Source organism: Eptesicus fuscus, chromosome 18, assembly GCF_027574615.1.
Source record: "Eptesicus fuscus isolate TK198812 chromosome 18, DD_ASM_mEF_20220401, whole genome shotgun sequence".
NCBI lineage: Eukaryota > Metazoa > Chordata > Mammalia > Chiroptera > Vespertilionidae > Eptesicus > Eptesicus fuscus.
In genome coordinates, this window is record NC_072490.1 from 45,409,843 (window position 1) to 45,425,723 (window position 15,881).

At 38.7% G+C, this 15,881-nt stretch overlaps 1 protein-coding gene across 1 annotated transcript in view; it reads right to left on the reverse strand.

Annotated features, from left to right (window-relative positions):
• Positions 1–15,881, reverse strand: part of DNAH12 (dynein axonemal heavy chain 12) — a 229,555-nt gene that overhangs the window by 196,814 nt on the left and 16,860 nt on the right. The window contains exons 3-8 of the mRNA XM_054729795.1: positions 10,300–10,381; positions 10,080–10,106; positions 5,315–5,504; positions 3,202–3,274; positions 2,009–2,167; positions 1,595–1,790 (exon numbers count right to left, since the gene is read on the reverse strand). Of these exons, the coding sequence (XP_054585770.1) occupies positions 1,595–1,790; positions 2,009–2,167; positions 3,202–3,274; positions 5,315–5,504; positions 10,080–10,106; positions 10,300–10,381 (727 nt within the window). The remainder of the gene's footprint in view (positions 1–1,594; positions 1,791–2,008; positions 2,168–3,201; positions 3,275–5,314; positions 5,505–10,079; positions 10,107–10,299; positions 10,382–15,881) is intronic.

A 15,881-nucleotide genomic window follows, 5' to 3' on the forward strand; every position in this document is an offset into this window, starting at 1 on the left:
TTGGGTTGTTCATCTTTCTTTTGTTAAGTTGTATGAGTTTCCTGTAAATGTTGGAGATTAAACCCTTATTGGTGATAACATTGGCAAATATGTTCTTCCATGCAGTGGGCTTTCGTGTTGTTTGTTGATGGTTTCTCTTGCTGTGCAAAAGCTTTTTATTTTGATATAGTCCCATTTGTTTATTTTCTCTTTAGTTTCCATTGCCCTAGGAGCAGTATCAGTGAAGAAATTGCTTCGGCATATGCCTGAGATTTTGCTGCCTGTGGATTCCTCTAGTATTTTTATGGTTTCCCATCTTATGTTTAAGTCCTTTATCCATTTTGAGTTTATTTTGTATATGGTTTTACAGTATGGTGTAAGTTGGTGATCTAGTTTCATTTTTTTTTTGCATGTATCTGTCCAATTTTCCCAACACCATTTATTGAAGAGACTGTCTTGACTCCATTGTATGTTCATGCCTCCTTTATCGAATATTAATTGGGCATAGTGGTTTGGGTTGATTTCTGGGTTCTCTATTCTGTTCCATTGATCTATATGTCTGTTCTTATGTCAGTACCAGGCTGTTTTGAGAACAGTGGCTTTGTAATACAGCTTGAAATCTGGTATTGAGATCCCACCTACTTTATTCTTCTTTCTCAGGATTGCGGCAGCTATTTGGTGTCTTTTTTTATTCCAGATGAATTTTTGGAAAGTTCGTTCTACGTCTGTGAAATATGCCATTGGTATTTTAATGGGGAATGCATTGAATCTATAGATTGCTTTGGGTAGTATGGACATTTTGATTATGTTGATTCTATCAATCCATGAACACAGTATGTTCTTCCATCTGTTTATGTTTTCCTCTATCTCTTTTTTCAGTGTTGTGTAGTTTTCCGCATATATGTCTATTACCTCCTTAGTTAAATTTATTCCTAGGTATCTTAATTTTTTTGGTGCGATTGTAAATGGGATTGCTTTTTTAGTCTCTCTTTCTGAAAGTTCATTATTAGTGTATAGAAATGCCATAGATTTCTTGGCGTTAATTTTATATCCTGCTACATTGCCGAATTCATTTATTAAGTCAAATCATTTTTTGATGGAGTCTTTAGGGTTTTCTATGTACAGTATCATGTCATCAGCGAATAAGGACAGTTTTACTTCTTCTTTTCCAATTTGGATACCTTTTATTTCTTCTTCTTGTTTGATTGCAATGGCTAGTACTTCCAGTACTATGTCAAACAGGAGTGGTGAGAGTGGGCATCCCTGTCTTGTTCCTGTTCTTAGGGGAAATGGTTTTAGTTTTTGCCCATTAAGTATGATGTTGGCTGTGCGTTTGTCATATATGGCTTTTATTATGTTGAGGTATGATCCTTCTATTCCTACCTTGCTGAGAGTTTTTATCAAGGAAGGGTGTTGGATTTTGTCAAATTCTTTTTCTGCGTCAATTGATATGACTATGTGGTTTTATCTCTCAATTTGTTTATGTGATGTATCACGTTTATTGATTTAAGATATTGTACCATCCTTGCATCCCCAGGATAAATCCATATTTATATTTAAAATACCAAACTAATTTTAATAACATTATCACTTAAAATACATAAAACATATTTACCTGATTTGACATAAGTGTCGAAACACAGTTATAAAATGAATCCAACTTTTCAGGTTTAATGCCTTCAAGAGCTTCCTTCTTGGTAAAAAGATTTATAACCTTTGGATACCATGTGTTCATTATCTTCTCTTCTGCCTTCCTAGCTTGTATTGATAGATCATTTTTCAGTGATTCGCAATCAATTGGGCCTTTAGCTCTATTAGGAGAAAAATAAAAATGATTTTAAAGCAAATGATAGATACTGGTCTTGATATGTAATTGTTGAAACAAATAAGAAATTTAAATTTTTTTGAAATCTAAAGAAAAGTTCTGAAGATTTATCAACGAGTTTTAAAATTTATATAGTCAAAAATATAAAGACTCAAACAGGAGACATTCACATTTTAAATTTTAATTAATAAATATCGCTTTTACCTAATTCCTGTTAAGTCCAGCAAAACTGTATTAGCAAATGTCTTGTAACCAAGGTCCAGTAACATGTTCATAATTGGATGAACAATGTGTAAATTAGACAGTATTTGATTTCTTGCCTGCACATAGCTACCATGCCAAGGATTGGAATAATCCAGGCCTCTGGAAAGCAATACACCATGTTAAATAGAATTCAAACAATATACTCTTAATTTTAGGAATAATATTTATGACATGGAATTAATATTAAAGAGAGAAAACTGGGGATTGAGAAGAGGGAAATGTGGTCAGCCATGGAAGCCTTAGGAAATATGCATGTAATAAAAATACATCAAGATTTTGAAAATGTATTATCTTCAGAGAGAACAGAGATCATTTAAATTTTTTAAATTAAATTATTGGAGTAACATTGATTAATAACATGGTTTCAGGTGTACAACTTTATAATACAGCATCTGTATATTCCATTGTGTGCTCACCACCCTAAGTCTAGTCTTCTGTCACCAAATATTTGACTCCCTTTCCCCTCTTCATACTCCCCCTACCTCTTTCCCCTCTGCTAACAACTATACTGAGAACAGAGATCATTTGTAGGCAAGGAAGGCTGATGGGCCAGGCATGAGTACCCTGCTAACTTCCACTGTACTCTGGCTCAGTTACCTTGGACAGAGATAAATCAACTGGGGAGAAAGGATGGAGAAATCTATTTGGCATACACCGAGCTCACTTAGTCAAATTGAATTGTGCATCCATATAAATTCCCCTAATTGTATAGACTAAAACTAGATAAGTACAGTATAGAGGATACTTTGGGGAGAAAGAAAAAAACAGCAGTGGTACTATTTTTTTAGGTATGTTCAAAATACCTTTGAGTTTCACAGCTGTAGACTTAAATATAAGATCAGTTTATTTTCTTTTTCTTAAATATTTGTATTGATTTCAGAGAGGAAGGGAGAGAGAGAGAGAGATGGAAACATCAGTGATGAAAGAGAATCATTGATCGACTACCTCATGCCCCCCACTGGGGATTGAGCCCACAACCAGGGCATGTGCCTTGACTGCAATCGAACTCAGACCTTTCAGTCCGCAGGCTGACGCTCTACCCACTAAGCCAAACCAGCCAGGACAAGATCAGTTTATTTTCAATCTATTATCAAAACCTAAGTGCAGCACTGTTTTTAAAATAATTTACTCACACAGGGAATTCAGGTAAAGGACCTCCATCATCTTCAAGCCAGTTAACTGGAGGTTTCACAAGAACACTCTTCACTAAAATACATATATGTATTAATACTTCTTGAAAACCCTTTAAAGATGATCAATAACATTTTGATCCAAGATTTTACAGAGAACAAAATGAGAATCCATCAACTTGGAATTTCATAATTTCAAAAAAATGTTTACTAGGATAGTCCTTTTGTTGATATACTCCAATAAAGCTTATAATCTTTAAGCATGAACCCAGTAATCATTCATAATATTGATACATACTTCTAGACTTTCCTCTCATTTTAGTTTGCTTCAGAAATAGTTTTTTTCTGCTTAGTTTATTTAAATAAAACCATAGTAAAATATTTTCTATAACTCAAATCAAAGTTTCTAACTCTTAATATTGAATGGTACAGTTTACTGTACATTAAAATGAGTATAAGAAAAAATCCCTTTACTAGAAACAAAATCACACTTTTGATACTACTTTGGCCTTGATATTTGTAAATCACACTTTTGATACTACTTTGGCCTTGAATGTAAATTCAAATATAATACAGCTTCAGTAAGTTCTCAGTTTTTCTCTTTCTGTCTACTGAAAAGTGCCTGGCATGGCATCTTAAGAAAATTTATTCCAATAAAAATTGCAAAGGTTAAATCCCTAACAAATATCCCCAAATCTGTTAATATTATCTTATAATCCAGTACATAGTGCAGCAAGAATTATAAAGAAAAAGTGCAAAATTAAAAAGCTATTTAGCTAATCCTATCTAATAAAAGAGTAATATGCAAATTTACCATCATTCTGCTACACCCACAAACCACGCCCACCAGCCAATCAGGAGTGAGTATGCAAATTAACCCAACTAAGATGGCTGCGGCCACAGAGGGAGCAGGAGGCTTGGGTTTCCCAGGCAATGGAGGAAGCCAAGCTTTCCATACACCATGGTGGGCCCAGGCCTCCACCCAAGGCTACAAAGTTTCAATTATAGAAGATAAATAAACCCCAACAAAAATGGCGGTGGCCACAGAGCAAGCAGGAGGCTTAGCTCCTCTCAAGGTTACAAAGTTTCAATTACAGAAGATAAATAAATCCCAAATACCAGGACCTCCGCTTGGGTCGCCGGGGGGCGTGGCCAGCCTGCAAACCACCACAGGCCCCTCGCCCAGGCCGCCCCACGCCCCAAGGGAACCCACACCCTGATCCGGGACACCCTTCAGGGAAAACCAGCTGGCCCCCACCTGTGAACCAGGCCTCTATCCTATCTAATAAAAGGGTAATATGCAAATTGACTGTCACTCCAACACACAAGATGGCTGCCCCCATGTGGTCAAAGATCCTGCCCCCATGTGGACACAAGATGGCCATCATGGGAGGGAAGTTGGGAGGGATCAGGCCTGCAAGGGAGGGCAGTTGGGGGCGATCAAGCCTGCAGGGGAGGGCAATTAGGGGTGACCAGACCGGCAGAGGAGGGAAGTTGGGGGCAATCAGGCCAGCAGAGGAGGGCAGTTGGGGGGAACCCTGGCCTGAAGGGGAGAGAAGTTGGGGGGGACCAGGCCTGCAGGGGAGGGCAGTTAGGGGTGACCAGGCCGGCAGAGGAGGGAAGTTGGGGGTGACCAGGCCTGCAGGGTAGGGCAGTTAGGGGCAAACAGGCTGGCAGGGGAGCAGTTAGGCATCAATCAGGCTGGCAGGAGAGTGGTTAGGGGGTGACCAGGATGGCAGGCAGAAGTGGTTAGGGGCAATCAGGCAGGCAGGCAGGCAAGCAGTTGGGTGCCAGCAGTCCTAGATTGTGAGAGGGATGTCACAATCCCGGTAGGATCGGGCCTAAACAGACAGTCAGACATCCCTCGAGGAGTCCCAGATTGGAGAGGGTGCAGGCTGGGCTGAGGCCCCCCCCACCCATGAATTTCGTGCACCGGGGCTCTAATAAGAACATAAAAAGTTACTAAAAAATGGCCTTAACTTTCAAATATTTTGACATTATAGGCTCAAAATACTTAAATAAAAATATTTAAGAATACATATTGCTAAATATATAACATGCATTATTCATATTTCTGCTTTTTAGCACGGGAGCAAAGGTGCTATATATTACTTACCCAAATACCTCTTCGTGCTTTTTTCAAAGTCACTTGACACCTCACTGATGAGACTTTGAAGGAGTTCTTCTCTTTTTTTCCCTTGCTTTAAAGACTCAGGTACCAGCATTAACATGTGATCCAGCCATTCCTGCTGAATAGGTACTATAGGACTACTTTCTACACATTGCTTCATATAAATATAGTTCAACTGAGAACATAATAAGAAAAAAGTAAATGTTCTAAATGAAGTAGCATTTCAATGTAACTACTAAGCTCTGTTCTCAAGACAAAATTTTCCTTGAGAATAAAAACACTAGTATATTGCAAAATAACATATTTTCAGAATACAAAGATTTTAACCCAAAGTACAATCTACAGATACCATTTTATATTCTTTATTTATGATGAATTCTCACCTAAATAATGTTCTTGGTATATTTCTCCTTTTCTCAAGGCAAAACAAAGACCTTTTATTATCTAACTTCCTTCATTCAACTAATATTCACAAATTCAACAAATATTTAGATATTATTCCAAATGCTAAAGATACAGTAGTAAAAACAAAACATATAAAGATCATGCTGTCTTGGAGATTATATTCTGGTACAAAGAAGTATAGTATAATTTCATAAATTCTCCCCTAACAGTGAGTAGTATAACAAAAATAGACACAAACAAATAGAAAGACAACACTAGATCTTGGTGAAGACATTTTAACATTATGAGAATTTCAGTTTGTGCCAAAGTTAATTTAATGCAATACTAATATAAATATCTACACATATTTTTATGGAACTAGTCAAGTTAAGCATAGAATTCATGTGGAAAAATAAACATGTCAGAATAACCAAGAAATCCCTGAAAAAGAAAACCTACAAGGAAGGACTAGCCCTAGGAGACATTAAAATCTACACTAATAAAAGAGAAAGATGCAAATTGACCATACCTTCGTGACACCCACCAGCCCCTCAGGAGTGAGTATGCAAATTAACCCAACAAATATGGTGGGTTAATTTGCATACACAGGTGCCAAGCGGCCAAGGGCGGATGCTTGTGCCATCGCCATGGCGACAACGCAGGTGTTCCGTACTACCCCAGCCGCTCCAGGCCTCTGGGCAGTGTGGGAAGATGGAAAGGCAGCTCCGGGCCAGAGCAAAGGCAGTGCCAGCAGCCAGGGGAAGGAAGGCCCATTATTGCATGAATCTTCATGCATCGGACCTCTAGTATACTATAAAATTTCTTTAATTAGAACAGTGTAGTACAGGTGCATGAATAGATTAACCAGTGGTAAAAAATGGAAAGTCCAGAAATAGGTCCAGTCCACAAGAAATTTTAGTATATGGTAAATGTGGCATCTCAAATCACTGGAGCAAAGATGTTGTTTCTTTTTTTTTATTATTATTGATTTCAGAGAGGAAGGGAGAGAAAGACAGAAACATCAATAATGAGAATCATTGATTGGCTGTCTCCTTCATGCCCCTTACTGGGGATTGAGCCTGCAACCCTGGCAATTAAACCATGACCTCCTGATTCATAAACCACTGAGCCACACCAGCCAGGCCAAAGATGAAGTACTGGGATAACTGGTTAGCTATGTGGAAAAAGATAAATGTAATCAATACCTTACACTATACACAAGAATAAATTCCAAATAGTTCAAGAATTTAAATTAAACAGTGGAACTATACAAAGACTAGGGAGAAAAGAATAAATTTTTCTATAACTTGAGTGTATAGAAAAATTTCTATTCTTCAAATTCCAGATACAAAAGGGGAAAAATAATTGAAAAATTCTGACTACATAAAAATGTTTGCATGGTGTAAAAAAAAGTCATAATATAAAGGTCAAAAGACAACTGACAATCTGGCATATTTTCAATATATATCTCAAAGTATAAAAAAATACTTAAATTTAGTGAATGGATGAACCTTAAGAACATTATGCTAAATGAAATAAGCCGGTGAAATATAATGAACCTAAAACAGTAATATTATAGTGCAAAAAATTAAAATTTAAAAGCCATCAAGACTACATTATAAAATTTTCAAAAGCCTCCTAACATTTAAATCAAAAAAGGAGGGAATAGTAGAGGAATATCATGTAAGGAAAAATATCCTGTAAGTAAATTACATCTAGAAAATTAATACTTTAGAAAATTAACTGTAAGGCTAAAAGCAAGACACCCATGAAAAACACACAAGGTGACAAAACAAGCCAGAGGAAAATCATTTGGGCAAAAATTGAAAAAGGATCCCCAGTCAAATTTATAGAAAATATTCCTTTATTAACTTTTGGTAGAGAATATGTTTGTATATTTTCAGAAAACAACTCTGAGACCATGTGGATTCTAGCAAGAGAGGAATCGACAGGACTACTCCAGCCATGAAGACAGAAGATAAGCAGTCCAGAGACGGAAGACGCTGATGTGGCCTTCCCATACTAGCAGTTAGCAGCTGTGCATCACTGCAGATTGCCCAGGACCAAACCAGACAGAGTCGGACCTGCATTACCACCATTTGTCCACCATCCAGAACTGAAATGTCAGTGCTGACATGTACACATAAGGAACTGTTGGACATTGAAATTGGGTCTCAAAAGAACTGTTGGCCCAGAAAGAAACTCACTACACACTGATTCATTTGCCTGTCACCATAACCATTATTGCTTGTCTCATTTTCGGTTCTTATAAGTGTATTTCTAATAGCACATGATCTCACTCATCTAGGGGAAATAATGAACAACATAGACTGATGAACAAGAACAGACCCAGAAACAAGGAGGCATGGATCAGACTGTCGGGCCTCGGGGGGAGGATAGGGGAAGGTGGGGGGAGGGGGGAGAGATCAACCAAAGGACTTGTGTGCATGCATATGAGCCTATCCAATGGTTAAGTTCAACAGGGGGTGGGGGCATCTGTGGGGAGGGGTGTGGGATGGGAATGGGGGGATGAGGACAAATATGTGACACCTTAAACAATAAAGAAATTAAAAAAACAAACAAACAAACAAACAAACAAAAAAAAACCGGCAAAAACACCTGCATGTGGCCCACGGGCCATAGTTTGAGAACGCCTGTCTTAGTCCCTTGTTGTTACTCATAGTCTTTTTTTTTTAAATCTCTGACACCTAGCATGTGACTAGCATACAATAGATTCTCAATAAGTAATCATCATTACATTAGTACTAGAGGCCTGGTGCACAAATTTGTGCATATTGAAAGGAAATTAATTAGAAGAAATATTTTAATACCACTATTTGCCCTTTCTCTATAATAGAAGTGTCAACCAAATTCATGATCAATAATGACAGATGGAAACACACCTGTGCAATTGGCGCCAGCAAGAGCTTAATATATGTATATAAACTTGCTTAATTAGACCTGTTTTCTGATTTAGCTAAACTTTTTCCAGCCCAGTTAAGTATCCCAGCTTCTCTTTAAAGTAATTGTTAGCAACAGAGCCGTAAATATCAACACAAAGCAGATCATTATTGTAGATCACGCAGGGAGAACAAAGGGTGAAACATTTAACTGTAGCAATGTTTGACTATATTCTGGGCAGTGAGAAAACCTGAAGTCATTTTCAAGTTCCACCATTTCTCACTTCTTTTCAGTCATGTCAAGTTTCTAAACTTTCTAAATCTCCATTTTCCAGCTAATGAAAAGAAAATAGGATTTCACCGAGTCTCCTATTTACCTTCTGTGAGGATCAAATGAGATGAGCACGTGAAAATGCTTCACAGACATTTGGTTAAAGTGTAAAATGTTTGCACCTGGCTATAAAGCAAATCGGGTTCCTGGGCTAAAGAAACTCCAAGGAGGTTAGTTGCTAAGGAGAGGAAGCGGGTGGTGCTACATGACATCATTACCCGGCGCGCACAGACACCGTTTCTGGGCTGGGCTGGGCTGTGGGCCACATTTTGTACCATGGCATCTTGGCAGTGTTGGCTGCAATTTGGTGGGCTCTCGAACGGGGTGGTGGCGGGGCCTGTGTCCCACTTGGGGGAAGCCAAGCGTTGCTTTGCTGGCGCTAGGTCCTGGCGGGGCCTGTGTCCCACTTGGGGGAAGCCAAGCGTTGCTTTGCTGGCGCTAGGTCCATGGTGCTGTTTCTTTGTAAATGGCTAGTGCACATCATGGCAGCTCCTGAGTTGAACGTCTGCCCCCTGGTGGTCAGTGCGCATCATAGTGACTGGTCAGACAGTTGGAGGGACACTTAGCATATTAGCCTTTTATATATATACTAGAGGCCCAGTGCACGAATTCGTGCATGGGTGGGGTCCCTCAGCCTGGCTAGCAATTGGGGCCATCTCGCCCAGTCCCGATTGGGGCTGGCCGGCCGGGGGGAGGGACTGTGGGAGGTTGGATGTGGGAGCGCACTGACCACCAGGGGACAGCTCCTGCATTGAGCATCTGCCCCCTGGTGTTCAGTGAGCATCATAGCTACTGGCCAGTCATCCAGCCATAACGGTCGCTTAGGCTTTTACATATAGAGATAGATTAGATGCATTTCCTTTGTAACTGTCATTTTGAATTTTCTTTCAGTTTTTTTGAATAACAACCGTAATATTTAAAATGAATTCCCAAATAACAAATGCCAACAATATAACTCTTAAAACCCACATTGCCATCTATGACATGCTTGCTCCTTTGGGCAAAGAAAATGAAATCTTTTTCTAAATTTCTTTCTTTTCAAGAATTGCACTTAGTAGGTGGTCTTAGAAGGAGCTACTTTGTAATAGTTTCTTTGAATATTTTCAAAACAATAAATATAAAAAATTGAACTCACTCCTTTCTTTTTAATTTCACTGGTCATCTGTCAAAAGCAAACAAAAAGACAATTAAATCAAGTAGAAATTTTTAAGTGATTTAATTTTTTAAATACTAAAGTATAGTTTAAAATATATGTAATATTCTTTAAAATACTAATTATATTGAAATTGACTTAAAATAATTAAGAATTAAAACAGCATTAAAATAAAGTTTTTAAAAAGAAAACAAAAACTTACGATTGGAGGATCCTCTGGCTCTGGTGATAAACGTGTTCTTTTACTTAGTGTTTTGTCTAATTTTTTTTTGGCTCCCTCAATTCTGAAATATGTAATTTAAAAATGTATGTATCTCTTGAAGATAATAACATTAGGACATATTATTAAAACATTACAATTTGAACATTTTTTCAACTATACTTAAAGAAGAGAGACTCAAGAGTTCTTTATCTTACCGAATTTTCTATGAGAAATAAATCCCCAAAAGCCATTACCAATGAGATCTTAATTTTCCAATTATTCATGTGTAATGTAAAAGAATGAGACAAAAATCAATTTTTTTTTCAATTATAGCTTATTGAAAATTTTTAAAGTTCATCCTGATGCATTGTGGGCCTTTATATGTATTATCTCTCTTCATTACCATCCTTCAGAGAAACTTTCCCTTACCCCTTATATAAAGTTGCACTTCCTTCACTATCATCCCTTTCATCCTCACTTACTTTGATACATAGCACTTAGCACCACTTGACATAGAATATGTTTTATCCATTTCTATCCCCAGTGCCCAGTAGAGTACCTGGCATAGAGTAGGTGCTCAATAAATAGTATTTAATATACAAACTTATCACCCATAAAATACTCCTTCATCTGTAAGTAAAGTTACATCATCATATAATCCATCACCAAATATGTATTGAATGCTTATGTTATTCAAGACACTTTACTAGGTTTTATTAAAATACTAGAGGCCCGATGCACGAAATTCGTGCATGGGTAGGGTCCCTAGGCCGGGCTGGCGATCAGGGCCAATCTGTGGGGCAACTGGCGGGGCAATCAAGGGGGCCCCCACTGGCACCCACCTTGGCTGGCTTGGCACCACCCGCTCACCGGCCCGCTCCCTGCCACCTCCGGTTACCTCCCTGTGTGGTGACCGGCAGGGCAATCGGGGGCCCCCCGCTGGCACCCACTTTGGCTGGCCTGGGGCCTGCAGGCTGGGACAGCTCCTGCACTGAGCATCTGCCCCCTGGTGGTCAGTGTGCTTCATAGAGATTGGTCATTCTACCGGTCAGTCCGCCATTTGGTTTATTTACATATTAGGCTTTTATTATATAGGATTACAGCAACAAATCTCAAGGAATTTAAACGGAAGTGATAAGTAGATAAAAACAGAGTGCATGGTATGGGACCCTGATGAATCAGAGGAGGGAAAAGTTCACTTCCACCTGGAGATATCTGTAAAAGTTACAGGCTACAAAAACAGGTTAGTATATGCAATGAGCTTCAAAGAAAGAAGAGGATTTCAGGTAGAGATGTGGTTTTCTTGGGTAGATGGATCTACAAACACAAAGACCTCAGAAATAGAAAGGCCAGGAAATGAACAAAGGAAAAAACAGGAGTAGGAAATTGTCTAATTTTCCCAGAGTTTATGAGACCAGATGAAGGTAAGTTTGGAGAAGTGGATTGGAATATCCAGTCAAAGGCCGCAAATGTCAAGCTTTTTTACTCAATAGACAATGGAGAATCACTAAGAGTTTTTGAGCATAGGAACATTAGGAAGAGAAATCTACCAATTTGGAAAGGCTATATTCACTGCAAGAGATGGCCAAAGTAGAGAATATGCAAGGAAAATTAAACAGATTTGAGAAAAAAAATTGGAGGATATCAAGCATACCAGGAAGGAGGAAGAACAACAATTGAAGGAGGTAAAGGAGATATGATTAAAGACAAGAAGAGAAACAAAAGGAATTTTGAGGAAAGGAAAGGAAATTAGTTAATTTTTGAGAAAAGGAAACCATAAAATCACAGACTGGTAAACTCCATAAAGACTAGAACCAGCCAAAACCGGTTTGGCTCAGTGGATAGAGCGTCGGCCTGCGGACTCAAGGGTCCCAGGTTCGATTCCGGTCAAGGGCATGTACCTTGGTTGCGGGCACATCCCCAGTAGGGGGTGTGCAAGAGGCAGCTGATCGATGTTTCTCTCTCATCGATGTTTCTGACTCTCTATTCCCTCTCTCTTCCTCTCTGTAAAAAATCAATAAAATATATTAAAAAAAAAAAAAAAAGACTAGAACCATGTCTGTTTTGCTATGTATACCACTTAGATAGTGTACAGTAAGGTCAATGAATATCTGTGGAATGATCAGAACAGTGGATTTGGAAAAGATCTCACATGTCTAATTCAGTACTAATGTATGAAGACTCTAAAAAATATCAAATTGAACCCCAAGTGGATGAGGGGGATAACATTCATCACTTTCTGCAGTAGCCCAATTTATTGTCAGCTAGCTCATATTCTTAGAAACAAATTTCTTATGTTGAGTTGTAACCTTGTAACTTATATTCTCTGGAGCTATTTACAAAATGTCATATCCTTCTTATTTGCTATCCTCCCAAAACTTAATAATACCTATCCAGTTCCTTCAACTATTCTTGTCAAAAAAAAGTTACTATTTATGGTAAGCTTATTATATTCTAGGTATTGCCTTAAGGTCTTCATATACGTGGACCTCATTTAACTCTCACAAAAATCCTAAGAAGTGAACACTGTTCTAATCTCCATTTGATAGATAGTAAGATGAAGATCAGTAAAGTACCTGACTTGAAAAATTCACATGGCTAATAAGCTGCAGAGATGGAATCTGACCTGAGGCCTAGCTGATGCCAGAGTCTATACTCTCAACCATTAACTGAATTAGCTTCCTTCAAATGAGATCGTTTCAAAATTCCTCACTCCTCTTTATTATGGTTTATCAGTGTCTCATGTCCCTCTTTTTTTTTTTTTTGTCTGTAACGTTTCATTTCTTTTATTTAAATAATATTCTATGCAAGAGGGGCAAAAAGTGAACCTGAGTTAATTCTTTGCATAAAGTAAACAATTCTTCCTCTATGAAACTCTGCTCTTCCTTTTCAAAAAATCTTTTCAAAAAACATAGAACAAAAAGGAAATTAATAGCACTTTAAGGAGACTTATACTTCCCTCTGTATTTCATCACATATTGCAAAAATTAAATGTGATCATAGAAGTGGAGGTTCTAGTTGGGCTAATAGCAATAAGCATCTAATAAACTGTCCTTTATTTCCTTTTACAATTAAAAAGTATTTCAACTAAATTTGACATTCAATATTATTTTATATTAGTTTTGCAGCATAGTGATTAGACATTTATATAATATACAAAATGATCCCCTCAGTAAGTCTAGTACCCACCTGGCACCACACATCTTACCTTATAATAGACAAATATGCAAATTGACCGCACCTTCGCCACGCCCACCAACCAAGCCACGCCCATCAACCACGCCCACCAGGAAACCGTTGCAGGGAAGCTGGGGTGCGGCGGAGCCCAAGGCCCGGAAAGCCGCCCCAGGCTTTCCGGGCCTTGGGCGCCAGCGGGGTGCCTGCTCCGATCGCAGGGGCTCGCTCCTGAGATCGGGTAGCAGGGACGCTGGGTGCAGCCGAGCCCAAGGCCACTGCCCAGGGCCAAGCCGGGACCCTGAAAGAAGGTAGAAGGCGGTGGCCACAGCCAAGGTCTGGGTCCCCGGTGCCGGCAGAAAACTGGTGCAGGCAGCCAGGTGAATGAAGGTCTATTGCACGAATCTTCGTGCAAACGGGCTACTAGTAGTTATTATATTATTGACTACATTCACTATGCTTTACATCCCTGATCAGCATCCCTCTTAAAGTATGATCTCAGAATTTCAGATGTTGTTTGACCAGTGCAGAGTGAAAAATTTCTCTCCCACATTCTACATTTATTTTTTAAATATATACATGTAAATAAAATTTTTTATTGATTTCAGAGAAGAAGGGAAAGGGAAAGATAGAGAATGAGAAACATCAATGATGAGAGAGAATCATTGATCAGCTGCCTCCTGCATGCCTCTACCGGGGGTCGAGTCCACAACCCAGGCATGTGCCCTGACTGGGAATTGAACCATGATCTCCTGGTTCATAGATCTATGCTCAACCACTGAGCCACACAAGCTGGGCAAGACATTCTACATTTATTGAAGAAGCCTGAGACTAAATTAGCCTTTTTGAGTAGCCTTATTTCCCTGTTTAATCTTATTGATCCTGACAAGGCTAAAATTCCAAAGGCTTTTGCACAGGAAGTAAAAAAAATGGGCCTGGAATATTGTACTTCCTCTTTTAACCATCAGGGCCCAGACCAGACTTCCCTTCATCCATCATTATCTCCCTAAACAGCCTACCTCTCGTAATTGATATTTTCAAGGAATTTGCCTTATATTTTGGTATGCTAATTGGCACTAGCAGTCTAGCACTGAAATTATCCCAACATAAATATGCCTAACTTCCCTGAGTTAATATATAAATGCCACCCCCTAATACAGCAAAAAATTCCTGGAGTGTTTTCTCCTATTGTTATAAGCAAAAAGAGCTAGGAAGAATATATGGTGAGCCTTTTTCAGTCTATCTATTTTTGCTTTGTGTGGTAACAATAAAAATAAATAAATAAACAAAAACTGGACAATTTTAAAGGACTGTGTGAAACACTACATGCAGTGAAGGAAAGGATAGTCTGAATAAAGAGGAATATAGTAAACAAGGAAAAAATGGCTCATTCCCAGGACTCTGGAAAGCTACAAAATGATTTTGGCTCAGCCAAATCTTTCCAGAATCTGATCCCAACAGGGATCCCTGTTCTGCCCTCATTCCTGGAACACTAGTCACAGACTTCACCCACCTACCTTTGTATCAGGGAAGATTACATTCCTATTGCCTAACAGGTAGAGGTAAGCAAGGAATGGAGAATAACAAAATCCACAGTCATCCAGAAAAATGTGTTTCTAATGTAAAAACTTTTAATTCCAAATACATTTTCCCAAATAAAACTCATGGCAATTCTAATATCAGCATTATACAGCACTCTGCTTCAGATTTTTTAAAAATTGTTTAATCCTTACCCAAGGATATGTTTTTATTTATTTTAGAGAGAGGAAAGAGAGAAACATCAATCAGTTGCCTCCAACACACACCCCAACTGGGAATCAAACCTGCAACCTAGGTGTGTGCCCTGACCAAGAATCGAACCCACAACCTTCTGGTGCATGGGACAACACTCCAACCAACCACGCCACCTGGCCAGGGCTGCTTCAGATTATTTTGAAGCAGGATTTTTTATTAAGCACCCAAGTGAGAAAGGTACTGCATATAGATCTGTACAAAGCACCATAAAGGTAAAGTTCCTTCTTTAAAATGTCATTCAATCACTCACTCATTCACCAACAATAACATGCCAGACACTGAGCACTTTGTGTTGAGATCTCTGTCCTTGAGCATGTCAAAGTAAAGTAGAAGACAATGACAACTAAGAAAATAAACAATACATTATGTTATAACACATTCTCCCCTCTCTGCTCATGACATCCTGAACTTCTGCTTTATCTCCTGTCAAATTGGAGGCATTTCCTGAGTCTATTTGCTTAGGTTGGCCCTTCTCTATCCAACATCTAAATATTATAATTCTTAGAAGGCTTAGTCCTAGGCCTTCTTCTCCTCTCAATATTCTCATTCTGCTGACTCCTAAATTGGTATCTCTAGCCTAGGCCTCTTCTCTTATATATCCAACTGCCTAGCTA